This window comes from Anopheles arabiensis, chromosome 2 (genome assembly GCF_016920715.1).
Source record: "Anopheles arabiensis isolate DONGOLA chromosome 2, AaraD3, whole genome shotgun sequence".
NCBI lineage: Eukaryota > Metazoa > Arthropoda > Insecta > Diptera > Culicidae > Anopheles > Anopheles arabiensis.
In genome coordinates, this window is record NC_053517.1 from 23,563,019 (window position 1) to 23,588,180 (window position 25,162).

A 25,162-nucleotide genomic window follows, 5' to 3' on the forward strand; every position below is an offset into this window, starting at 1 on the left:
CCGCTGCCGGTGTGCTGTGCTGTTGGTGATCGACCCTGACCACGGCGCAAAGGCGAGCACTGTTCGCTGACCTCGCGGCGAACATCGTCACTTTAACTTCGAAAGTCCGGCCGGATAATTGTTCCGGAGCGCGCGCGGGCTCGCGCGATCGTTATTATGTTGTTAGTGGTAACACTTTGCATGATTTCTCTCGCCGCGGGATGCGCTGGACTGGCAGCATTACGCACCGAGCCATCTTCAATCTCCAAAGGCCATTTTCCCGGTGCGGTGCGGGGTTGTTGTGAGTGCCGGGATGTTTACCGCCGCTGCTGGTTATCGATTTGTACACACTTTCAAATGGTTATGGTGCCCGTGCTCGAGCATCTATGCGGGGATCTATGACCTGATGATCGTGTACACACACACACACATCGAGATGATCGCCCATCGTAATGCAGCGGACCAAATTTGCTTCTTTCGAGCCCAAATAAAAGCGGAGATGGCGCCCCCTCGCTCCGCGTGTATGTTAGTGTAATAACAATTTGCCGCCCGCTCAAGCCCGCTCACTAGGGCCTCTGTTACCCGCCCCAAACTGGAATCGGCACAATCTATGTCTCGAGCTCACCTCCTTTCTCTGGTGGCTGGCGGCGGGAAGAGGGTGCGGATAGATGGGAAGCAGCAAACATCTTGATGAAGATGGAGAGGCATTATTTTGGGCGAGCTGCGATGAGAAGTAGCATTATTTCCGCAGGCTTACGGCTGTCAATCTGCACAATCACCAAATGCCCGGCCGTCCCTAGCGGGGCCCACGATCGTCCACAGGGACGGAAATTAGTCCACACGAATCAACGCCAATGACGGGAAATTTCCGCCCTGGCAAAACGGTAGTAAAAGGCCATTCTCTTCATCTCTCTCTCTTGCTTTCGCTCGCTCGCTCCCTCGCATCTCTTCAGTGGCTTTATCGCTCCTGCACCTATCTACGACAGGTTGGGTACGGCGAGGGCTCCTCTCGCCCGGTTCCCAAGCATTCTTCTTGGGCAGCAAAACTGCCGCTACAATTGCACAAACGCCTGGGAACTGCAATGGACCATCTCAAGATCACCGGGCAGGATCGCTCCGATCGCTTAAGATTGTAGCTTCATCGCGCCACTCCAATCGTTCGAGCAGGGGTACGGTGAGCACTCGCCACGCAACTTGCTCTCGGGCATGTAAAGCAGCGCAACCAAACCCCCGACCAAACGGTATAATTATCGCGTTAAGCACATTGGCATGGCCTGCTGCCCAAACAGTCAGCCGTGCTGTGCACTACCACCACTACTTGCGGCGAATCAATTAGCCCCGTGTTATGCTTATGTTGGCGCCCGATCGTAGAACATTAGCGCGAAACGATTAGCGCCACCATCGCCTTGCAGGGGGAAGCGATCGTGTTGGGCAGCTGTATCTGTGGCAAAAAATAACGCATAAGTACCCTATAGGGTGCTTAAGCTATTGCCTTGTTAGCTTGTGTTAATTTATTGACATTAGCTCCGTTTTTCCTTAACTGCAGTCGGTTGATTAATGAATACGCTGCCGTGCTCCCGAAAATTTAACGCCAACGATATGGCCGAGGCGAAGAGCACACAATTTTTTATGTGAGAATGGTAATCGGATTATTACAAGCAGCCCACGGCCGGTGGAAATTGGGGTGACCCTTCTCCCACGTTGTAAGGAAGGGTGACGTGGGGGGGAAGGGTGGAGGACAATTATACAATTCAACTACAGGAACATCCCCCCAGGAATGGCATGATTTCATTGTACCCCGGTAATAATGACCTGTGGAAGCGTTCGTGACCCAAATCGCCCTCACGTCTCTCTCTCACTCTGGGGCGAAAAAAACAGAGCATCGTTTGGGGAGAATGCTATTTCCCTGCTGTTGTTGTGATTTATTTTTTATTTCGATGTTTTGAACCAAGTTGGGAATCGAATTAGGCTGGACCAGATCATAATTTTTTTAAAGAGGGAAGGAAAAGAGAGCGGAGTGGTACTTGATTTGATCGAGTACAGCAGATCGAGAAGGGAAGATACTTTCCACAGCTGCCCTTCGGAAATTGTGTGTGTGTGTGAAAGGCAAAGTCACCAATTAAATCAAGCGTCATAGACTTTTATTCAGGGAAACTAGCTTTGGGATGCTTGAAGCACAGCCAGTTTTGTTAAAATCCCAAAATAATTGGAACAATTTAATGGTTTCAGCTAAAATATGTCAAACAGTAGATGACGCATTTTTTTAATACATGTTTACATCTTATTCATACAATAATTTCAAAGTACATAAATGAATTATTTGTAATGTTTTTCACGTACCAGCTCTCATCGATTTCAATAACGTCCATTTCGAACGAACATCGATTTGGTGAAGAAAGCGACGAAACACCCATTCCAGTACACAACTCGTGCCGTATAAACACACAAGGGCGGCTGAAATAGGCAGGCCGGCCGAAGCTAACGGGCCGCCCCGTCCAGCCGCGGTTTGTTATGACATTTGCAACAGTCCGTGAAGAAAACGTACACGCACTTTCAACGCTTTTTGCGTGCAATTTTAAACTCCAACAGGTAAATAGCAAAAACCCATCAACGTTTAAAAGGGACAACTGCAGTTTAACAGGCACAGTGCAGTATTGGCCAGCATTTCCGACAGGTGCACAGCAAACCAGCCTCCCGTACCCGAGTCCAGATAAATTTCCAGGGTTGACTGACTTTACGCATGTTCTCGCAACTGTCGTCACCGTCATCGACGTACGTGCGGGTCCATTTCGGACGGACTTTGGATTTGGAGATAAACACACCGAATCAGCTGCCCAAAGCCCGTGAAGTGGTGTGATTAGCAGCACACGGCCACTCGTCAAGTACCGTGCACCCCGCAGACCCCGAGAAGGTAAGCGTTCTTCCACCCTCTTCCACTGTTGACTGTCTTGGGGTATTGGGGGAGGGTGGTTGCGTCCCGTCGCGAAGGGATTAACGGGAAGCGTGTGATACCGTTCGCGAGCTGTGGCTGGAACATGCGCGTAGTTCTACTAATTAAATTTAACCTCTGTGTTGTGTGTGTATTGGTGTGTGCTGCGTGGATATGATACGCTCTAATCGCGAACGATTATTGCGCTAGACATCGGCTTCGCAACAATGACCAACCAATACGTGACGCGGTTCCATGTAAGTAGCAAAAGCTCTGTTGTGGTTCGTTTTGATTGGTTTCCCGCACGCAAATTGCACACACGCCCGTCCTTGTAAAAATAATGAAGAGGAGAGTAATGAGAGCTATCGCAACCAATAACCGGCACCGCTTGCTGTGTGTTTTGCTTTTAGTCCTCCGAAGCGAAGGAAAGCCCGCGCCGATTGCCCGCCTGGCTCGACTGTCACCGGAAGCCCGTTTCGATGATCTTACGGCTGTACGCCACGCTGATCTTCTGCTGGGATGTGCTGATCATCTTGGTGCAGTTCTTTCTCACCTTGCTGCAGTCGCTGTTCCACCAGATCCGGGCACCGAAGGCCAAATGTCTCACCGGGGAAGTGGCAGCCGTGAGTAATGAGGAGCCGACAAAAGTATGGAGCAGACGTTTCATTTGTTTGTGTGTTTCCCTCTCAGGTTGTCGGTAGCGGTCGGGGTGTCGGATACGATCTGGCCCTACAGCTGGCTGCGTTAGGCGTGAAGGTGGCCTGCATCGACGTGAACGCAACGGACAACGAGCTGTTGGTGAAGAAAATACAGTCGTCGGGCGGTGTGGCCAGCGCGTTCGAATGTGACGTTACGAGCAAGGTGGAGGTGGGTCGTACGGTGGCCGCGATCGAGGGCAGCCTCGGCCCGATCAGTATGCTGTTTCACAGCTGCAACGTGCCGAGCGCACGTAGCCTTGTCACCGAAGCGCCACCGATCGAAACCACACTGAATGTTGGCGTAGTGTCACACTTTTTGGTAGGCATTAACTGTACACCCATTCGTTTGGGTGAGAGGATCGTGACACGTTTCACTAACCGTGATTATTTTTTCTCTAACCTTGACGACAGCTCTTGGAAGCGATACTTCCCAAAATGAAGAAAATGGCCCACGGGCACATCGTCTTCCTGACCTCGGTGGCCGGCGTCAGTGGGCTGAAGCACCAGATGCCACTGGCCGTGTCCCAGTTCGCCGTCCAGGGTCTGTACGAGTCCACGCTGGAGGAGCTGCGCATCGAAAAGCGGCAGCACACGATCCACACAACGCTCGTCCACATCTACCCGTTCATCATCACCGACCACTGCCTGAACGACATTCGGCTGCGCATTTCGTCCGCGTTCGGGCGCATCCGGTCGGACGAGGCCGCCCAGCGCATTATAGCGGGCGTGCGGCGCAACGAGCTGGAGATTAGTATACCGAAATATTTGCTCTTCGTGAGCCATCTGCTGCGGCTACTGCCCCGCCGGGCGTCGCTGCTTCTGCGCGAACTGATCGATACGGGGGTGGATTTGTGAGCAGGGGGGACGAACGAACCGGAAAGGGAGGGACGAGGACAGTGCACCAGAACACCAAATCAGTGTCGACGATCGTGACGATCGGTTCGGCGCAATCGAGAGAAAGAGAGATAGGATTAATGTTGTTGTTTTTTTTGCTATTACGTTTTATAATCGTTTAGTTGTTTATTTTTCCCTTTCAAAAGATACTCCAACAAGTACACGATGTGAGTGTGTTTGTGTTTGTGCACACGATGTTATAAAATGCAAAACACCAAAAGATAATACATTCGAACGTATAAAACAATCAGCTTAGCCCCGTTGTTACCTTATTACGTTTAGCTTTTCCACATTTCCGTTTCCAACTCTTTACACTGATGCGGAGCTTGTTCGCTTTTGTATCCCCTCTCTCTCTTTCTCTTCTCTCTCTCCAGCCTCGATGGCACAATCCGAGCAAGATGGCAAACGGCTACACGGAAAGAAAATACTGTGCGTCGGGCTGTGCAACATCGACATCATACAGGTGTGTGATGCGTACCCGGCGGAAGATTCCGATCAGCGGTGTCAATCGAGCCGATGGCAGCGTGGTGGCAACGCATCCAACAACTGTACCGTGCTGGCCAACCTTGGCGCACGCTGTGAGCTGCTCGCCTCCTTCAGCGATGCCAAAATGTTCCACTTTGCGCTGGATGATTTGCGCGAGCGTAAGATCGCGCACGATCATTGCGTGTACCATCGCGGTGCGCAGGTACCGCTGTCCACGGTTTGGCTGAGTTTGGCCACCGGTAGCCGGACGATCGTGCACAGCAATCCGGACCTACCGGAGCTTACCTTTGAGGATTTTCAGCGCATCAATCTACAGGACTATGCATGGATTCATTTCGAGGTGTGTGTGGTTCTTCTCTGTAGGGGGGTTTTATCTGATACTAATTAATGTACTGGTCCAACCCCTAGGGAAGACGCAACACATCGACAATAGTGCAGATGATACGCTCCATCGTGGAGTGGAACGGACGGCCAGAAAACCAATCCTGCAAGGTGAAAATCTCCGTCGAACTGGAAAAACCACGCCACTCCAATCTTGACCTGCTCGTGGACGGTGTGGACGTCGTGTTTGTGGGCAAAGACTTTGCCCGCTTTCTGGGGCACGACAGCGCCAGGGAGGCTATTGCTGGGCTGAAACAATTGCACCCCGGATCGTACATCATCATCTGTCCGTGGGGCGAACGCGACACGGTAGCGATCGACCGGCAGGACCGCTGGTTTACCCAGCCGACCTACCCGCCGGAAGTGATACGCGATAGTCTCGGTGCCGGCGACACCTTTGTCGCCGGTTGCATTTTAAAGCTGGCGGAAGAAGAGCCACCGGGCTCACTGGCGGTGGTGCTGGAGTTTGCGTCGCGTGTTGCCGGCCAAAAGCTGGCCATTTTCGGGTTTGATGGAATAAAGCGAGACTAGACGACACTTTCTTTGCACACAGTTTTGTTTGACTGGTTTTGACTGTTGTTTACTGTCTTGTTTCTATTCGAAAAAAGGTATTCGAAGCACGACCCCACCCAAACGCATGCGATCGGGGAATGGCGATCATCATTTTCACACGGTATTGCCACACAGCATGGCAATGAATCATGGTATCATAGTGCACGGCACACGGCAAACTGGTTCGCGTATGTAATGTATAAGCCCTCGCGTGTGCCCAGCGGGTTTGTAGAAAATGAGCAAACAATATACCTAAAAGGAGGAGGAGGAGGAGGGCGGGCGCTGGAGGTCGTTTACTGATCAACGGAACCTCCCTGACTGTCCCCCGCACCCCGCGCAGGAAAACGGAACATCATGTTGTGCTACATTTATACACTAAATAACGCACGAATGCTAATTCCTTACTCTGGCAGGAGTACACACGCTACTACTTCCTTTTCCGCATCACACGTACATCGTCTCCTAACACTCTGGAACTTCCTTATACACACAACACACACACACGCGTATGTGCAAGTTTGCGCGAATTATTTTCCCTGTACCGCGTCGTGGAAAGAAAGTGATTCCTTATCGTTTGCGGCTTAAATTTTCTACTCTTATTCCTTTCTCTTCGGTTTTTTACGGCGTGTGTGTGTGTGTGCTGTGTTTCCTAAAGAACAGGTAGATTAAATAGTTTCTGCTACACGTTTGTAAGGGAACAGTGTGTCAGTGGCCAGAAAGGGGAGGGGGGAGATAGGAAAATAGGGCAAAACTGTTAGTATTATCGCTAGGATATAGTAATAGCTTTTGTACGGATACAGCGAAAAGGAGAGAAAGAAAACAGAAAAACGGCGTTTTAAACAGCCACACGTGTAGGTGTATGCGTGTACGCGCGTGTGTGTATATAGTATGTACAATCAATTGGTAAGTGCGCGGCACGCCTGTATTGGCCCTTCTAATCTAACCCCCTTCGTGTGGCTCCCTGTGCACCGAAACGAACTGGAAAGAACCAAGTAAACCTAACCTAAACGTAATGCATCGTGTGTGTGTATATAAACCCCTGTTTTAAACAGTTCTCTACCCTTTTTGACTTGCGCACGCGACTTGACACACGCTTCACCCTTTCTCTCCCTAGCCGGCTTCCTGAAAGCCGCCGTCGTACACTTGGTAAAACATGCTGCAAACGTTCGCAACAAGTAGTGCGCTGCTCCCCTAATCAATCGCCGTAAAGTGATGTGGCGATAGCTTTAAAAAAACACAAATAAAAATAAAACCCCTACCTGCTCCTGCTCCTGATCCCTAAATTGACTCGAAACTAAGGGTAAGCTTAAGAAAAAACAAAAATTCGTTTTCTTTTAACGGCTTATATTCCTACCGTCGGGAGGAGAAGTTCTTACTCGTATTCACTGACTCAGTTTGGGTAAAATAACTGTACCGCAATATGCTACAAACAAACGTTTCGGCTGCGGCATAATTTCCTCGACACAAGCGCGGGGCAGGAAACATGATGCATTACTGTGTGTGTTGGCTGTATAGTGTGTACAATACCATTAAGTTGATTGCAAATCATTACATTTACTTCCCCGGGGGGTTGGTTTTTGTGCTACCTATTCTCATCAGTATTTGTTGTATGTTGTGCGCATTTTAACGCTACCTTTACCGTCGCGTCGTTTGCGAGGAAAGGCGCAAGCTCATGTGGCGCGCTGTATAAACGCTAACCAGGGTGGATGAATGGGGAGAGAGGGGGAGAAGGGGAGGAAATGGGTCGTGGAGGAGAATGTATTCGATATCGGACGATACTTTATGCGCGTCTTCTTATGCAAAATAATGCATTGCTGTCGCGACATGTGCTACTAACGCGAAACAGCACGCAGAATACTCCCGTTCCGCGCTGAACTGTCGCTTGTCGGCATGACTACGACAGGCGCTCGCGCGCTCAAACATACACACGCACACAAAAAAACACACACACACAGAAACACACAGATATTGCGCTGCTAATCTTCCTGCTGCCGTGTCGTTTCACATACACACAGCTTACTGCGATTGCCCACATGGTTCTGCGATCGTTATATGCCACTTAACACTACAACCATTTACACTAGAGTGGGTAACATCAGCACAAACGCGGGGCGCCATCTTTTTAACTTATAATTTAGCAAAGTATGTCTCAATATTCACTCGGTGCGACTTAGAGTTTGGTTTTGTTTTGTTTTTTTTTGCTTTTTGCCTTGCAAGTTTTCATCAGTACTCTTCCGCCATACTGCTAAGCTGCACGCTGTTAAAGTGTTCATTTTTTTTTCTGTCGCGCGGCGCCCTTCGGAGAGCCGTGCTTGCTGCTGCTTGGAGCTGCGAGATTAGTGGTGTACGAAACGCGACCGAAAAGCTGCCATTCGTTGGCTTAGCTCAGCATGTACACGTACATGACGTTCGTGTAGTTGATCAGCATTAGGATCAGCTGCAGATGCACGTAAGTAGAGGTGATGAAAAACAAATGAATTAGCAAAAACCGCAGCAAATCCTGGTGCACGGCCGTCGGGGGAATGGTACAGCTTGCCGGCCAGCTGCCGGTACGGTAAAACTCTTCGAGCAGTTTCTCCTTTTCGTAAAATCGATTGTACAACCACTGGGTGAGGGATTCGCTGTCGCGCGGAACCTAGAGGAAGGGATAGAAGGTTGCAAACAAATTATGGTTAGGATGCATAGAAAGCCAGACCGGTTCCGGATCGAAGATGAATCGGGTTGCATTTACCTCCGAACTATGGTAAAGTTTGTAGAATAGAAACGTCTGGCAGGGATCCCGCATACCGTGCACAATGTTGGGCAGATCTAGCGGTACGCCTTGCGGGTACGCGATCGTAATGTCTAGTACGTACTCTAAGCAGCCGCCCGATTGCCCGTTCAGCAATGCGTACGAGGCATCCTTACAGGTATCTGTAAAGAAACCCGAACCGGTCAATGTACCGTTCTCGTTGGGCGAGGGCCAAAAAAATCACCATCACTACTTACCACAGTCATCGTCATCCTTGTTTATTGCTTTGCTACTGATGATAGTGCTGTTGCTGGCCGATTGTTTAACCGCATCCTGCCCGCCACCGACACTGCCACAGCCGACGAGCGATGGGTTCGTGGTGGTGGACGAGGACGAGCACACGTTCATGTCGTTCGGCGCTCCGAGCATATCCATAATGGCCTTCATAGCACCGACACGCGGCAAGGTGACATTATTTAATACTGGTAGATTGTTTTTCTCTGCAAATCTGCAAACGTCAAACGCGAAACACATGGGCACATCATTGTTAGTTGCTATGGAAACAAGACCTGCTGCTGTCAGCAGGTCAAGGGAAAGCAGAGCGTACCTTTGACTAACTTCCTTCCGTTTACGCAGGAAACCACCCTCGGGAAATAGTACCATCCACTTCCGCTTCCGCGGCACGTAGCACTGCCGTATGTGCGATTTCAGTTGCTGTAGCGATTTTTCGCGATTTTTCTTGCCCTGGTGGGTGTAATGCAAGAACGATTACGATTCAGTTACGAGACGAGAATCAAACAAAAAAAACAACCAGCTAAGCACACCTACCGAGGCAATGAAAAAGTCCTGATGCACAAGGCTGACCGCACCGAAGTTGGTATACTTAAAGAGCCGATCCATGATCCACATGATGTTCGGCAGGATGCCCTTCTTGGCGTTGAAGGCCGCCATCAGCAGGGGCACATCGGAGGTGCTCTGATGGTTCGCCAGCACCAGCGTGCGCTTATCGAAGGCGGTCGTTATATCGTCGCCCATCTCCACCACTACCGATGAAGGCGAAAAGTTCAGTTAAGATCACACACACACACACGTGCTCGCCCAATCAGCTGACGAGTTGGGATTGTGGCGCGTTAATGACTCACCTTCGTAACCGGCCGTCCAGGACCACATCGACACGTTGGCCAGCAGCCAGTGGAAGAGTATGCCCTCGATGCGGTAGTAGTACGTTTCGTGGATCTTTCTTAGCGGAAGCAGCAAAAACATCCATACGAGATAGGTGGGCACGCAGTAGATGTTGTTGGCGACCACCAGAATCGTCCGCAGCACTGCTCGCGGGTACTTGATGATATTTCTGCAACACACAAAACGCCCCACATGGTCACGTAAGTACGGGGAAACGATCGCACTGGGACTTGACGAAGCACCCACTTACCTTAAGCTATAACACGGCATCGTGACTCCGGGGCCGGCGGTTCCTTCTGTCCGCTGTGTATACACAGTGATTAGGTTCAACAGCACGATGCAATCAGTCAGCGTCTCGCTGCTCCCGCTGCCGGTGCGGAATGTACGTCCAAAACAAGGTCTGGATTTTTCTAGCGTGCGCCGTGTCTTATCAATGGCGCTTTAATTCTACGCGATCTACTATGACACCGATGCCGCTCCCGATGTCCCGCCGCGCACTGTACTCTGTAGTGGGTCGTTTCTTTTCACGCGATTAATCTTCTTCACGCTGAACCAACTAATTTACTGTAGCTCCATGCTGCGTTATCCACACGCGCGCGCCAGCGTTCCGTGCTCGGCTGAGCTGATGCGCACCGCGCAATGATAATGATGATAGTGATGATGGTGTTGTGGTTAAGCTTCGCATCAGTAGCAGCCAGGTACGGGCGGATGGCCGGTCGGGATTTTGGGCTGCACGTTTGTGGCTTCCAGTTTTCTGCGCCGCTTGCCACTGCTACAATTGCTGTACGGCCGTTTCAGCTCGTCCGCTACCTTAGCACGGGTATGACGACGACGGTTCCATTGAGACGATTTCGAAGCGCTGCAGCAAAAAGCCTCCTCCAGTGAATACATTGATTTATTACGCTTTTCTAAAGGATAGGAGAGAAAAGGAGGGAGAAAGAGGATGTCAAAAACCTCTTTCACAGAACCATCCCACCCCGTGTCGACCGTTATCTTTGATGCGATGATAGACTACAGTACCACAGTGGTTGGTGGCTGGATTACATGAAGCTAGAAAAACGCAAAATAACCCGTCGTACCAAATCCCCCTCGAAAAAAAACCACCCTCGACCAAGCCTCCTCGCTATGGCAACGGCAGCAACTGGTGTTCAGCAACATTCATGGCTCGCTTTAACGTTCTCGAAAGTGTACCGATAGCTGTGTAACCCCTCGGCACGATTCCGCGTCAATTCGAATCATCGCACGATAATCCAATGCAGGAAACGATTCCGACCTTGCGGTCTCGGCTCGCGATCGGAAGACCCGGACCAGCAAAAGTCCAAAAGTCATTCGCCAAATTGATAACCGTGGCACGGTAGAGTGGGGAGGGGTGAGTAACGTGGCCATACATAGCGCAGACCCATCCTGTCGCCGAATACGCTGTGCGTCGCATATCAATCACAACATACGGCGCGACACTGAACACAGTTTGGTGTGGTGCAGGAGGTGCAGGAGTGGCGAGGTGGTGGGGAGTGGGGGGGAATCTTGCTTCCCGTACCTCACTCACTGATAAGCAAACCTCACCCCGGCCCCGGGGGTTACCAAGGTGTCGATCTTAGATTAGCACACGGTGAGCAATGGCGGGGCCGTACTGATAAAAATGGAACGGGAACTGCAATGAATCATGCGGACGCCAAAACATACGACCCGACACACTAATGGTCAGTCGCACACACAAACACTAGCACAACACACAAATCGATCAATAACAAACGAGTACACTGGAAGCTGCTGCTGCTGCTGCTGCAATGTGCTCATCAGCATCACTTTACAACCCACTCCTGGTGCGGTTCTCCCCTCTTCCCGCACACGCGTTGACTCAGACGCGCGTCGACCACACCGCTCCTCTTCTTCGCCCTTTCGGTACCGCGACCGGCGTGAGGTGTTAATTAACCCGCCCGACAAAAAGAACCCTTGCCGACGACGTGTATGGGACACCGCCTCTACATTTCGCACTTCAAATCACACCTCGACACACCTGGGCCCGCCTGAGGGGGCTTCCCCGCGCTAGACACTCCGTTTTAATGTTTATCGATTTTTCCGATACCCCGTGCACACGTTTCAAGGGGTATCGCGCGCGCGTGTGTGTCGGCCCTCACTTCACAAATGCAACATACGGTTCGGTATCCTTTCTTGTTTGCTGCTTGATGTGCACACTGCAACTCATTTCCCTTTTTCACCGTCCAGGATTTCACAAATGCACCTACCTCCTTTGATTCATCTCGCAAGCACCGGGATCCGCGGCTTCCAGAGGTTTGCACCCGACTGTACAGCAGTGTGTGTAGTTTCTTTTTTCAACATTCGACTCTGACCTTGGCATCGGCACACACATTGAGCCAGGGCATTGATTAGCTATTTCCTCCTGGCCTTTTGCAACCGTGCCGTGCTTATCCGCTTGAATGGATCAGCTACAGCGAACCGATCACCTTCGCGATCGTCATCGATCGTTTTAAAATGCTTCCAAAACAAGTAAATTTCCTCTGCCGTGCCGTAAAACCGACCGATGTTTTTGCTTCGGGTGCAAGTTTTGCGACTATTTTTCTGTCGTCTTTCTTCTTCTTCTTCTTCGCTCCTTCGCTGTTTTCCGACCGTTGACAGCTGCTAATTCTGGCCGTTAAAAGTTCTGCCCAGCGCGCGCACACTAGGACCGACGCAATGTTGCATTGTTTTGCTTGCTAGTTTTTTTTCCGATGGCGTGAACCATACTGTGCTATTGAATTTGTGGTTAAACATACTTTTAAGAATGCTAATTCTTATCAAACATATTTTTACAGCAACCGCCCTTGAATATGCTGCTTGATCTGCAAAATAAAATTCAAAATGTGCAATTACGAAAATCCGCGATACCGGAGAACATCGATGAGGCGAATTCGCCGTCCGTTTTTTCGCCGTAAATCAAACGGTATAGTGTAGTGTTGAATGCTCAGAACTGATATTGGCCAACAAGATTGAAAACGAACGATGTAAATGGTACACTTATAAGCATCGTGAACAATAATTCTACTTCACTATCGTACAAAAAAAAGCAATAAGCTGTGATTTATGAATATAAAAGAATCACACAAACAAGTATGATTTACAAAAGCCGCAGTTCTAAATTAACTCTATTTGCAGCTAGTTTACTGCTGAACCCTTTTCGACTTTCTATCCAAGTTGCTAAATGCAGCGCCTTTCTGTCAAACTTTCGCTAACCTCAATTTTGACAGGTACGTGATTCAACAAAAATCATCCGCGGAACAAGGGAAGCAGCACCGACCGACACACAATTGTTCAGTGTAATTTTCAGCAAACAACAAGAGACTCAACCCAACGGTAACATGTCTACAGCGGAGAAAATTGAAGAGCCCGTGGTGAAAAGCAAGGGCAAGGAGAAGGAAGACGAAAAGACTGAACTGGTAAGTGCCATGGCTGGAGAGGCCGACCGGGTGACTCCAACAAAACAACGCGAACATCATCACCAATCTGCCCCGTCATCCTGTGGTCAATGTTTTGCGCCCGTGGTCTGCATTTTGTGTTCTCTTTGTCCCATTTCCATCTAGTCGGACGAAGATAAGCAGCTGCAGGATGAGCTGAACATGCTGGTGGAGCGTCTGCAGGAAGCCGACGTGGAGCTGTACCGCCCGTCGCTGGAAGCGATGGCAAACTTGATCCGGGCGTCCACCACCTCCATGACGTCCGTGCCGAAGCCGCTCAAGTTTATGCGTCCGCACTACGAAGCGATGAAGGAGATCCATAAGAAGATGACGGCCAAGCTGAAGGACGTCAACACGCTGAAGCTGTGCGCGGAAATCATCTCCGTGCTGGCGATGACGATGGGCACCGGCAAGGAGTGCCTGGTGTACCGGTTGCTGAGCGACAACAGCACCGAGAGCCTCGGCGAGTGGGGCCACGAATATGTGCGGCACCTGTCCGGCGAGATAGCCGCCAACTGGCCGGAATCGACGGACAATCTGTTCAAAAACCGGCTCATCGAGCTGATCCATCAGATCATCCCGTACAACATGGCGCATAACGCGGAGGCGGAAGCGTGCGATCTGTTGATGGAGATCGAACGGCTGGACCTGCTGGAGAACTACGTGGACGAGAGTGCGTACCCGCGGGTTTGTCTGTATCTGCAGAGCTGCGTGCCGTACGTGGCCGAGCCGGAGAACGTGAGCCTGCTCAAGTGTGCGCTGAATCTGTCGCGCAAATTCAACCAGCACACGCAGGCGATGCGGCTGGCCATGATGATCAACGATACGGAGCTGATCAAGGAAATCTTTATGTCGTGCGGCGACAGTGCGGTACAGAAGCAGCTAGCGTTCATGCTTGGCCGGCAGCAGATTTTCCTCGAGCTGCCGGAGGGAATGAACGACTACGACGATCTGGTCGAGATCATGTCCAATTCCCATCTGAACCACCATTTCCTCAATCTGGCCCGCGAGCTGGACATTATGGAGCCCAAGACGCCCGAAGACGTGTACAAGTCGCACTTGGACAACTCGCGCGCCCCGTTCGGTTCGCAGATCGATTCGGCCCGCCAGAACCTGGCCGCCAGCTTCGTGAACGGGTTCGTGAATGCCGGCTTCGGGCAGGACAAGCTGCTGATGGAGGACGGCAACAAGTGGCTGTACAAGAACAAAGAGCACGGTATGCTGAGTGCGACCGCTTCGCTCGGACTGATACTGCTGTGGGATGTGGACGGTGGTCTGACCCCGATTGACAAGTATTTGTACTCGAACGAAGATTACATCAAGTCGGGCGCACTGCTGGCCTGCGGTATCGTAAACTGTGGCGTACGCAACGAGGTCGATCCGGCGCTGGCCCTGCTGTCGGACTACGTGCTGCATCAGAACACGACGATGCGCATCGGCGCCATCCTTGGGCTGGGTTTGGCGTACGCTGGCTCGAACCGGTCGGTGGTGTTGGAGCTGATTGGCTCGGTGTTCAGCTCGGAGCGTCGCACGGGCTCAAACATGGAGGTGATGGGCATTGCGGCCCTTTCGCTCGGTATGATTGCCGTCGGCTCGTGCAACAGCGAGGTGACGGAGGTGCTCCTGCAGATCATTATGGATCGCAGCGAGGCCGATCTGAAGGACACTTACGCTCGCTTCCTGCCACTCGGTCTGGGACTGGTGTACCTTGGCCGGCAGGAGGCGGTCGAAGCGGTTACGGCTGCGCTCGAGATAGTGGCCGAACCGTTCCGCTCGATGGCCACCACCATGGTGGAAATCTGCGCATACGCCGGTACGGGCAATGTGCTGAAAATCCAGCAACTGCTCCATCTCTGCTCGGAGCATTACGAACCGTCGGCTTCGTCGAGCGAGGAACCGGCGTCCAAGAAGTCCGAATCAAAGGACACCAGCAACAAGGAAAAGGAGGACAAGGAAAAGGATCTCTCTGGATGCCAGGCGGTGGCAGTGCTCGGTATTGCGCTGATTGCGATGGGTGAGGAGATCGGTGCCGAGATGGCATTCCGCTCGTTCGGCAACCTGCTGCGCTACTGTGAGCCGTGCATACGCCGAGCGGTCCCGCTAGCTCTCGGGTTGATTTCCGTCTCGAACCCGAAGCTGAACATACTGGACACGCTGAGCAAATTTTCGCACGACAGCGACGCCGAGGTAGCGCATAATGCCATCTTTGCGATGGGTTTGGTCGGAGCGGGAACGAACAACGCGCGTTTGGCGTCGATGCTGCGCCAGCTGGCGCAGTATCACGCCAAGGACCCGAACAACCTGTTCATGGTGCGCATCGCCCAGGGATTGACCCATCTGGGCAAGGGTACGTTCACGATCAGCCCGTACCACAGCGATCGGCAGCTGATGAGCCCGGTTGCTGTTGCCGGCCTGATGGCGGCACTTGTCTCGTTCCTGGACGTGAAGAACAGTAAGTCGAAGAGTTGAACCCAATTTAAGACGATTGCTAATGTGCGTAAATCTGACATCATTTCATTTCAGTTATTCTTGGCAAATCGCACTACTTGCTGTACACCCTAACGACCGCCATGCAACCGCGCATGCTAATTACATTCACCGAAGACTTGAACTCATGTCCCGTCCCAGTCCGTGTCGGAATGGTAGGTAGAGAGGGGCTAATATGGAGTTGTGACAGCTGAAGATAAAACGTTTCCCGCACTTACTTCCTTTACAGGCCGTAGACGTCGTCGGACAGGCGGGTAAGCCCAAAACCATTACCGGCTTCCAGACACACACCACTCCGGTGCTGCTGGCGATGGGCGAACGTGCCGAACTGGCGACCGAGGAGTACATCTCCTTGACACCGATCATGGAAGGGTTCTGCATTTTGCGAAAAAATCCCAATTATGTCCCGTAAAGAGCAGCGACGACTAGCAACCGCCGTGTTTCCCTCCCAGCTGTTTTGCGAAACCATTCAACCTCCCGCTTGTCATCATTGAAGTGTGGTAACCGTATCCTGTCACGCAATCAGGGGAAGGAATAGCACGCTTTCAGTTACAAACGGCCCGCGCGTGTCGATTTATTACTGCTACACAAAAAAAGAAACATTTACTTATACACTTAGGATCGTAATAAATAAAGATTTTCGAAACGGTACCACATTTCGTTTTCATGGGTTGTTGGTTCGCTTCCGCCCTCTGCTAGAGGAAGCGCCACCCCTGGTGGAGCTGGCAGTACTTCCGCCCGTTTTGCTGCTCCCCCCGGACGATGGTTTCTGCTTCCGCTCCAGTGACATTTGCTTCAGCTTCTGGGTTAGCCGCACCTGCGCCTTCTGCTTCTCGTACTGTTCCGCTTTCGCTTTGCCGGTCATCGGGTGCAGAAACAATTCCCGCTCCTTGCGTTTGACCGCCTCGCCGCAGCCATGAATCTCCGGCAAACTGTGCTTGAAGCAGAACCGATCCTTGCAGAAAGAGCAGTCCGTCCCGACGAGGTTCGTCTTCTGCTTGCAGCCCTTAAAATCGCACGTCAGGTCCACGGTCTTCACCGCCTCCAGCACCTTGTCAAGGTTCTTGTCCACCACTTCCGTACGGATTGGTTGCAGCAATTCGGCCGCTTTGGTGACAACTTTTGGATCCGTGTTTAAAACCAGGCCGGCGGTGTCTTCAGCATCGTTGACACCGGTCGGTGATTTTGTCGATGATTTCTGTTGGCTCATTTTTGCAACTCACGCAATAGAAGCGTTGGAGGGTTTTTTTAGAGGGCGCAATGCTGCGTGAGGAAAAGAACGGGCGTTTTGTTGTTATTTATATTTTATCTTGTCATTTCCAGCTGCTCCACTAAAGGCTCGGCTACACCTTGCTAGCGTTGAGATGAAGTCAACTTTACTCAACTGTACAATTCCATACAATAGCGTAAAGAATTGCACGATTTCAATGAAATATTGATAAAATAGAAAAAAATAGTCCACGGTTACTTTTTACTTTGCATCTGAGAATCAACGAGCAAAACTAAACATTAATTATCATTTATTAGCGGCTTGATGGATCGGAACTGAATTACGTAGCTACGTGTAAGCGTAGCTTCATGTTAACTGGCTGTCAAAATTGGCGATCGAACAAAAAATCGGAATAGAAACGCCGCACGGACAAGCAGCAACAATTCCTGCCTTCCGCTACAGTTGCCGGTGTAAATTCTGAAAGTGGGTTAGAAAAGTTAATAAATGTACGATAACAAGGATAATATAGCAGACAAAACTCAAACTAGCCTTGTGTTTTGTGCCTGTAAGTACTTTTTCACATCGCCCACAACGTTGGCTATTGGCCAAGCAGTGACTCATCCCAAGACACAATTTTCTGCTACAGCGCAACACTTCGGAGGACCTACTTGATAGTTTGCCAGAGAATGGATAATCGAATAATTATGGCCAACAACACATTCTCAGCCAACGATGATGTCCTTAACATCAAGGGCACCGAGGAAAATGATGTAAAGATCGACATGGATTGTCTATCTCAGGAACAAAAAAACATGAGTGCCAAATGCTGTGGTATGTTTTCTCTAAATACATTACACCCAAACCAGCTGGAAATACAACTTTACACTCTTTTTTCATCGCAGGTCAACCAGAGAACAAGCCGGAGCTGTGCAATGTTGGTCTGTTTCCGGTAAGTACGATGATGCAATATGATGTAATATGTATGCAGCATAGGAAAAATACTTATATGTATTCCCACATTATACCTCTTTTGGATTGGGCTACTACTTTCGCCTCTTGTTTACCTTTTATTTACAGAAATAACAGAAAAATTGCAATGCGTTCTAAAAAAAAAAGGAATAGTAGAAGTCCGTAATCCTTTTTGAACGATTTTTTACAATTTCCGGGTCATGAAAATGAAAATGCGTAAGATTCCATGTTTATTTCCAGTGTGACTAGTTTTGGGGGTATCTGGTATGTTGTGTGTTGTTGTATTTGTATAGCGCGTGCATTGGTTCAATTAGTTTAGCTTTTGTTGCATCTTTTTAGTAAACCATTTAAACCTCGGCTGATCAAATCACCAATGCACTTGCTCCCATCACTTTCACCGTATGGCTAGCACTTTCTGTCGCCTGTCGCCTAATAAGTCGCATGAATAACTCATATGCATTGAATAAATAAATTGATGCTGGATTCTGGATCTATTTGCTAATGTTTTTAACAGTTCCCAAGCTAGAATTTTGATGTCGGCCGATAGATAATCGTGCAACTAATACGTATTTGAGTTAAAAAAAACAAACTCAATAATTTGAGTCACAAAGCAGTAATTCCTGCATAATTAATTTTAAAATATTATTATTAATATGTAGCACACTTTTCATTTTGAATCCTGATGATTTATATGGGAAGTAGTTTACATTATTTTATTCTTTTTGTTTGCAGATAAGCGATCCACAACGTCCAGCACTGATCGATGCGGGCATGACAGCACAAAATATGTGCAAGAAAAGTATACAAACACTGGACAGCCTTACCGATGCACTAGTTGCGCGGGCTCCCCAGGAAAAACAATTCTTAAAAAACGTCAGAAACGAAGAAACGCAAGAACTAAAAGATGCGAAACAGAACGACGACTTTCCTTTTATTATTGCCCGGTCACAGCCCGACGAGCGCTACTCACCAAGCCGAGCCCGCGAAATAACTGATATGCAAAGAATTCCCTCCAACAATACTTGCCTGTGTTTTTCCGTCAGTGTTCTTGTTAGTGGTGTGGTATGGTTCTTCGTATGGTGTGGTCTAAAAGTGCTCGACATGGATAAGCTTAAACAATTTTGATGATACATATTAACGAGACATTTTCTTGACTGTTTCTTAAGGGGAAATGGGCTCTATAGCACCTTTTTCGAACAAATCCAATGGTAATTTCCAATCTGACTGTCCCCAAAGAGTGCTGTAGAGTTCAATTCCCATCACATCCCATTATGTTAGATATATTGTTCAGTCAAGCGAGTTGACGATTGCATCACGATACGAGATTGAATGCAAACAGTGCCTTACTCATATACACCAAGCATGACTATACGCTTAGATATATGCAATAATACAGGCCCGAGTGTATAACATCTACAACATACCTGTAAAACACATAAGAAGTCATATTACATTCATCCAACTGGCAACAATTGGCAAGGAAAACTATAGCCTTTATGAGCAAGTAGATCCAGAAAAGATCACAAGAAACACTCGGCAATATACCACACTCTTGTGCATCACACAATTATACGATACTTATACTCCTAGTAATAGTTTTATTTAAAACGATTCTTAGTACCAAAACTCCAATTTGCCTGAGCGAATATCAAAATTAAAAGAATGCTCAATGTTATCCGATCGTGTTCATGTTTTCACAACGGCGCCATAAAATGTATCAGGAACATAAGTGATATTGCTCGCTATTTATTGAGCATTTAGATTTGCATGTTATGCGAAAAACTCGTAGTAAGGGATACTCATTATGATGGGGTAGACTGCATTTTTCCTATAGATGCTACTGTTGAACGATACCGTAACAGCAGAGTGTTGAATACAAAATTTTATGAAATTTTATATGTTAATCAAAATCAAGAAAAGAATAAAAGCAACGAAAATCTACAAAATCAATCAATAACGAATTTCCTGTTCTTATTATAATTGCTACAATACGTAAAATAAAGACTGAAGAGGGGCGAAAAAAAGAAAACTGGCGTTCATTTTTTATTTATATATTTAATTATTACGGCCCGATTGTATTGCCGATGCCTGATAAAGTGTATTTCTGAAGGAATTTGCTCCAACGGAACAGCCTTATTCCGGGCATACTCCGTTATTAACTGTTGTTAATGAATCACCACGGTGGGTGTTCCCATATCTACGATTGCTTTCCCTTTTTATCCTTGTACTGCCATTACTGCTTCCCTTGTCAGAATGGTTATATATTTTATCATTTTTAGGTAATATTTTTATCTTACTTTTTTCTTAACCGGTGCTACAACCGCTTGGCGGCCTTGGCTTGCTGCACGAGTGTCCGAAACTGCCCACGGTTTGGCGCCTTCGTCTGCCAATTCGTTATCCCGGCCTTTATGGCAGAGACCTCAACGCCATCTTAGCACCATCACTTGGGCCCCCTCTGTCCTTGTAGACGGCCGAAAAGGACATTACGAACTGAGTATACCCATGGAACAGGATCCATGTGTATAATGAATAATTTGAGCTATTTTGCTTGAACAATATCACAGCTATTCAAAACCCTTATGACATAACAACAGTTGCCATAAATATGGGATTTCACTGGCATTCGTACAATATTTTTAATTATGAAGAGCGATCAAATAAAATTCAAATAAACTTTTTGATATCAAAAACCAAAAAAATATGGCTGTTGTCAAAATGGGTTCTATGACACCTTATTGTATCACTCATCTTGATTTGTAACGACAGTGGATTACCTCTCCTATCTAAACCCGCCAAAATTCAGTGTCAAATTGTATTGTGATGTACGCACCTGCCATCGCGCTCCCTCCATCTGTCTGTCCGAGCACCTTTGAACAAGCTTCCCGTAACGGCCATCTGGATCTGTAGGCATAGGCCGAGACGCACAAAATTTGCCCGCGCACGCACCGCATCGTAAAGTGAACGAAGTACGCGACGACGATGGCTTCGAACAGCAATTTTAACACCGTCGCCTTAAAATCGACAGCGTGCGCTCTGAACGCTAACAGTATCGTAACCAAAGGTGCACACGATCCAGTAAATTGTACAGACGAAATGGTGGAAACGGGCACCAAGCGCAAAGCAGACATGAGCCTAGCGAAGCAGGAAATCGGTGCCAAACGGTTCGCGCTGGGCAATCTGACCAATGCCGAAACCACGGGCACGGCGTCGACCATCGGAGCGGTCCTGAAGAGCAAGATGACCAACTTTCTGAGCAAGCCGATGATGTCGTCGAACAAATTGGTCGGGGACGTCGCCAAACCAACATGGAAGGTATGTTTTGTGTGATCCACACCGCTAGAGCGATGCGCGATCGAGATGCAGTGTTCGAATGTTACATGCAAATATCACCACTCCTTACGTTTCATAGCCAAACGAGCAACATTTCAAGAAAAACAAGCCACCGAAGATCCATGGCGTCCCCAGGATCATGACGCGCGCCGCTATGCGTAAACAGCAAGCCGTCGATGTGAATCAAAAGACACAACAAGACAGACCCATCTCGGTCATGAAGGGCAAAGAGAATGTACCGTCGTCGTCAGACACCGTCTCCGGAAACGTTGCGGGTGTGTCAGGTAAGTGTGCAATGTGCGTCCTTAAGCGACTTAAATGGTAACAGAACGAACACGCCTTTCCGTTTGCTTTAGCTCTCGCTCAAAACCGCAAAGCGGAGGAGTTGGTTGCTAAACCGAAACCCCTTGCGACTGTTGTCACAAATCGTGCGTCATGGAAAAATGTATTAAGAGCGCGCTCGACAACAGTAGCGGCCGGGGCTGAAATCGCCACAAACGACTCTGCAAGCAATGGCGAGCAGAAAAAGTCGCAGCAGGCCACAAATGCCTGCCTGGCCAAGCATGCCGAGGTGGTGGTGAAGCCGAAGCGTGGCCGAATGTCGAGCGAGTTCGAGGCAAGCGACAACTCGCTGTACGTGACAGCGGTTGATAATTTTGAGGACGGTTCAGCAGCCTCCGCCGGTACTGGGCCGGATTGTGTAGACCCGCTTGGGCCGGACTGTGTGGATCCGCTTGGGCCGGAGATTGCACCACGCAACGAACCGGCACCACCGGCGGTAAAACCACTCGCTGCCCGAGCTGATGGAAAGCCTAAGCAGCGCGGCCGCGGGTCGAGCGAGTTCGAAGACAGTGGTACGTTGTACATGACGGCGGTAGACAATTTGGATGATGGCGCGACCATCTCGAACAAAGGAAAGGCCGTTGCTGCCGCTGGTCGTGTGGCGGCGACCGGTGCTTCCCTTGCCGCACCGGACAAAAAGACGAAGGCTCGGGTGGAAGATGAGAATGGTCCGTGGAAAATGCTAATCACCGAAAACGTTGCCCTAACCCGGGCCGCCACTGCCGAGATCGGTGTGCCGCGCAAACAGCCGCCGGCAAGTGTCGAGGACTACGATCTTTGCTACTGGAACGATATCTACCAGGTGTCGGAATACGCACAGGACATATTTGACTACCTGCAGGAGCGGGAGCCCGCGTACGACATTCCGGACTACATGGTGCGCCAGAAGCATTTGACGAAGCGGATGCGTGCCCTGCTGGTCGACTGGATGATTGAGATACAGGAGACGTTCGAGCTGAACCATGAAACGCTCTATCTGGCCGTTAAAATACTCGACACCTACCTGTCCCGTGTGACGATCGGCCACGAAGTCTTGCAGCTCGTGGGAATCGCGGGCATGCTGATCGCCTCGAAGTACGACGAACGTTTGCCCCCGACGGTCGATGACTTTGTTTACTTCTGCGACGGTGCGTACGATCGTAACGATTTGCTCAAGATGGAGCGCACCGTGTTCCGTACCATCGAATTCGATCTCGGCTTTCCACTGTCCTACCGTTTCCTGCGCCGGTACGCTCGCGTCAACCGCATTCCGATGATGACGCTCACGCTGGCCCGCTACATTCTCGAGACGGGGCTGATGGATTACAACACGGTGCTGGTGCGCGATTCCAAGCTTGCCTGCGGTGCGCTCTTCATCGCTCGCCGTATGCTGGACCAGCCGGGATGGAACGAAACACTCGAATACTACTCAAGTGCGTATGACGGGGGTGGGGGGAATTAGGAGTTCAATTGCATACTTATAATCTCCCATGCCAAACGTTGCATCTCTTCTCGTTGCAGGTTACAAGGTGGAGCAATTTACGGACGCGATCGTGCTGCTGAACAACGGCATGAGCTCGAGGCAATATTCGTTCGACACGGTGCACAAGAAATACTCGCACGAGCTGTTCTTCGAGGTGGCCAAACGCCCCGTCATCACTAGTATGGAGAAATTGTTCGCCACCTCAAGCGTAATGTACAAAGCGGCTCCCACCGCCTTACCAGTTGCAGCCGACGCAACGACCAAAGAAAATGTCGCCCCCATTCCGGCCGCCGTCAGTAACAAATGAGATTAAGGTGCAAACCGGGGCCACCGCGCCACCGCGAGTAATAGTATATGATGTACCACATTCATGGTTGTCCAAAAGCACATGAAGGTAACGTTGATTCCTGCACTGCATTATACAAAGTAAGACCCCTCTCATGATGAACTGACCAAGAAAATAGCTAGCCTAAAGTGTGTATGTGCGCGAGCGTGTCGCCCCGTCCTGGCCACACGTTCTGTGAAGAGTGGTGTAATTTCAAATCGTTAGTAATATAGGCTATATAACAGAACAAAATCAACCGCCGCTCTCGCCGTTTCATCTCGTGCCAAGATATTTTTTTGTGTCGTAGCTGTAAGGTTTTTTTTTGCTTCAACCATCCATTAATTATTCTTTTTATCGTTGATTACTTGTCACGTACGTTTCATTTTTCCTGTTATTTCTTGTATTGATGCTTGTTAGCTTGTAAGTGTTAGCAATTAAGGCTGTTCTCTTTCTCTCCCTCTCTCGATACGTTTGGCAAGATCGCAAATGAGACTGATTTTTGGGGCTTAATACACAAGCACACGCACGAACACCACCTGACCATTGCTTTCTCGCGTGTGATCGCGAAGTTAGATGCATTTTTAGTAGCGAGTAAGTGAATGCGCAAAATTCAGAGCGTGCGCGAAACGCATTTCCAAATAAACGATTTTTTACTAGCATTGTGTTGTAATTGTTTTTTTTAAGACATGATCAGAAGTAATGATTAGACGGAGAAATCACTGAGGCAGAATGGAGAAAGAAAGTGAACCGAAACTGATCGTTTCCTTCATACAAAACTTCCCGGTTCAGCAGCACATCCTATTGCTTAAGAAACTCCCCATTCTTTCTTATAACTTTTGTAATAAACGCTAGTGTACATTTCATAGCAACACTTTATTTCTTTCCAAAATGCTAACCAAATACTATACACAACAAATGCAAATGCAAAATGCGCACCACCGAACGCGTGTGGCGCTTAATTTTGAAGGAAGATCACATCGTCGGCAATGATGCTGGTGGTGCCTCGTTGCTTTCCCTCCTGGTCGGTTATCTCTCCGTAAGTTATCTTGCCGGTGACCATCGTGCGCTGTCCCTTCTTCAGATACGACATCACGGCATCTCGGAGACCCGGCTTGAAAACTACCACCCGGTGCCAGTCCGTTTTCTGCATCCAGTCGCCCGATTCGTATCTGCGAATGTACGATAAAACGCTGTTTGTACCAGGGCATAGTTAGCAATTACGCATTGTTAGTCAACCATTACTTGTAGTTGGAGTGTGTCGCTACGGAGAACATCACGACCGGATGCTCATCATTGCCGCGGCGTTGTGGATCCGCACCAACACGCCCGAGCAGCGTGACAGTGTTTACAGCTAGATGTGCGACAAAGATAGAATAGAAAATGTAAATGATTGTGTTTTACATCCTACTTGAATCGGTTTTTAGAGGAAGCGGCGCACAATTCCGATTCCGATTGTACAATGTTGATGATGCAAAAACCACTTACTCTTCTCGATACGGGTAGGATCTGTACAATAGGCACGATGTAGACCCGTTCGCGTCAACAACTTGCTGAACTGTAGCATCTATGAAAATAAAATTGTTATAACATCGCTTTGAGTGGAAAAATGAGTTAATAATACTTTAACTTACGCTTGAGGAAATCATGTCGAAAAGGACGCGAGGCGCTTGTGCGCTAATAGCACAGTAAACAAACTTTCTGTCAAAAATGCCGGCCGTTCTGGCGCGATCAAAAATAACCCTTGAAGTAAAAG

At 49.1% G+C, this 25,162-nt stretch overlaps 7 protein-coding genes across 18 annotated transcripts; 4 read left to right on the forward strand and 3 right to left on the reverse strand.

Annotated features, from left to right (window-relative positions):
• The first annotated feature begins 2,464 nt into the window (after window positions 1-2,464).
• Window positions 2,465-5,923, forward strand: LOC120897962 (ketohexokinase-like). Of its 7 annotated transcripts, none has more exons than XM_040303220.1 (6): window positions 2,465-2,568; window positions 2,632-2,890; window positions 3,119-3,165; window positions 3,319-3,531; window positions 3,599-3,925; window positions 4,018-4,751. In XM_040303220.1, the coding sequence occupies exons 3-6, from the start codon at window positions 3,136-3,138 to the stop codon at window positions 4,459-4,461; spliced, it is 1,014 nt and encodes a 337-aa protein (XP_040159154.1). In that variant the 5' UTR covers window positions 2,465-2,568; window positions 2,632-2,890; window positions 3,119-3,135; the 3' UTR covers window positions 4,462-4,751. The 7 variants fall into 7 exon arrangements, with proteins under 7 accessions (XP_040159154.1, XP_040159157.1, XP_040159158.1 ...); XM_040303223.1 differs by having other exon boundaries at window positions 2,469-2,568; window positions 2,642-2,890; XM_040303221.1 differs by having other exon boundaries at window positions 2,477-2,568; window positions 2,621-2,890.
• On the reverse strand, window positions 5,906-12,448 carry LOC120897961 (acyl-CoA:lysophosphatidylglycerol acyltransferase 1-like). 3 transcript variants are annotated; one of them, XM_040303215.1, is made up of 8 exons: window positions 12,079-12,448; window positions 10,083-10,740; window positions 9,793-10,001; window positions 9,479-9,693; window positions 9,258-9,394; window positions 8,908-9,158; window positions 8,651-8,832; window positions 5,906-8,554 (listed from the first exon to the last, which is right to left on the reverse strand). In XM_040303215.1, the coding sequence occupies exons 2-8, from the start codon at window positions 10,100-10,102 to the stop codon at window positions 8,300-8,302; spliced, it is 1,269 nt and encodes a 422-aa protein (XP_040159149.1). In that variant the 5' UTR covers window positions 10,103-10,740; window positions 12,079-12,448; the 3' UTR covers window positions 5,906-8,299. The 3 variants fall into 3 exon arrangements, with proteins under 3 accessions (XP_040159149.1, XP_040159150.1, XP_040159151.1); XM_040303216.1 differs by lacking the exon at window positions 12,079-12,448 and adding an exon at window positions 11,850-11,954; XM_040303217.1 differs by lacking the exon at window positions 12,079-12,448 and adding an exon at window positions 11,840-11,863.
• A 631-nt stretch (window positions 12,449-13,079) lies between these two features.
• LOC120897959 (26S proteasome non-ATPase regulatory subunit 2) lies at window positions 13,080-16,422 on the forward strand. Its single transcript, XM_040303214.1, has 4 exons — window positions 13,080-13,266; window positions 13,411-15,736; window positions 15,808-15,926; window positions 16,001-16,422. Exons 1-4 carry the CDS (start codon window positions 13,189-13,191, stop codon window positions 16,181-16,183), a joined length of 2,706 nt encoding a protein of 901 aa, XP_040159148.1. The 5' UTR covers window positions 13,080-13,188; the 3' UTR covers window positions 16,184-16,422.
• Window positions 16,321-17,164, reverse strand: LOC120897964 (DNA-binding protein SMUBP-2). The gene has a single exon (XM_040303229.1). The coding sequence runs from the start codon at window positions 16,979-16,981 to the stop codon at window positions 16,436-16,438; it is 546 nt and encodes a 181-aa protein (XP_040159163.1). The 5' UTR covers window positions 16,982-17,164; the 3' UTR covers window positions 16,321-16,435.
• A 191-nt stretch (window positions 17,165-17,355) lies between these two features.
• Window positions 17,356-19,960, forward strand: LOC120897963. Of its 4 annotated transcripts, none has more exons than XR_005738604.1 (5): window positions 17,356-17,546; window positions 17,628-17,812; window positions 17,884-17,930; window positions 18,059-18,214; window positions 18,683-19,960. XR_005738604.1 is itself a non-coding variant. In XM_040303226.1 (4 exons), the coding sequence occupies exons 2-4, from the start codon at window positions 17,668-17,670 to the stop codon at window positions 19,073-19,075; spliced, it is 585 nt and encodes a 194-aa protein (XP_040159160.1). In that variant the 5' UTR covers window positions 17,357-17,546; window positions 17,628-17,667; the 3' UTR covers window positions 19,076-19,960. The 4 variants fall into 4 exon arrangements, 2 of the variants coding, with proteins under 2 accessions (XP_040159160.1, XP_040159161.1); XR_005738603.1 differs by having other exon boundaries at window positions 18,059-18,166; XM_040303226.1 differs by lacking the exon at window positions 18,059-18,214 and having other exon boundaries at window positions 17,357-17,546.
• An 813-nt stretch (window positions 19,961-20,773) lies between these two features.
• On the forward strand, window positions 20,774-24,068 carry LOC120908801. Its single transcript, XM_040320173.1, has 4 exons — window positions 20,774-21,262; window positions 21,360-21,564; window positions 21,637-23,034; window positions 23,123-24,068. The coding sequence occupies exons 1-4, from the start codon at window positions 20,930-20,932 to the stop codon at window positions 23,389-23,391; spliced, it is 2,205 nt and encodes a 734-aa protein (XP_040176107.1). The 5' UTR covers window positions 20,774-20,929; the 3' UTR covers window positions 23,392-24,068.
• A 195-nt stretch (window positions 24,069-24,263) lies between these two features.
• Window positions 24,264-25,155, reverse strand: LOC120908803 (single-stranded DNA-binding protein, mitochondrial). Its single transcript, XM_040320175.1, has 4 exons — window positions 25,041-25,155; window positions 24,895-24,973; window positions 24,652-24,760; window positions 24,264-24,578 (listed from the first exon to the last, which is right to left on the reverse strand). Exons 1-4 carry the CDS (start codon window positions 25,053-25,055, stop codon window positions 24,365-24,367), a joined length of 417 nt encoding a protein of 138 aa, XP_040176109.1. The 5' UTR covers window positions 25,056-25,155; the 3' UTR covers window positions 24,264-24,364.
• Window positions 25,156-25,162: the final 7 nt, after the last annotated feature.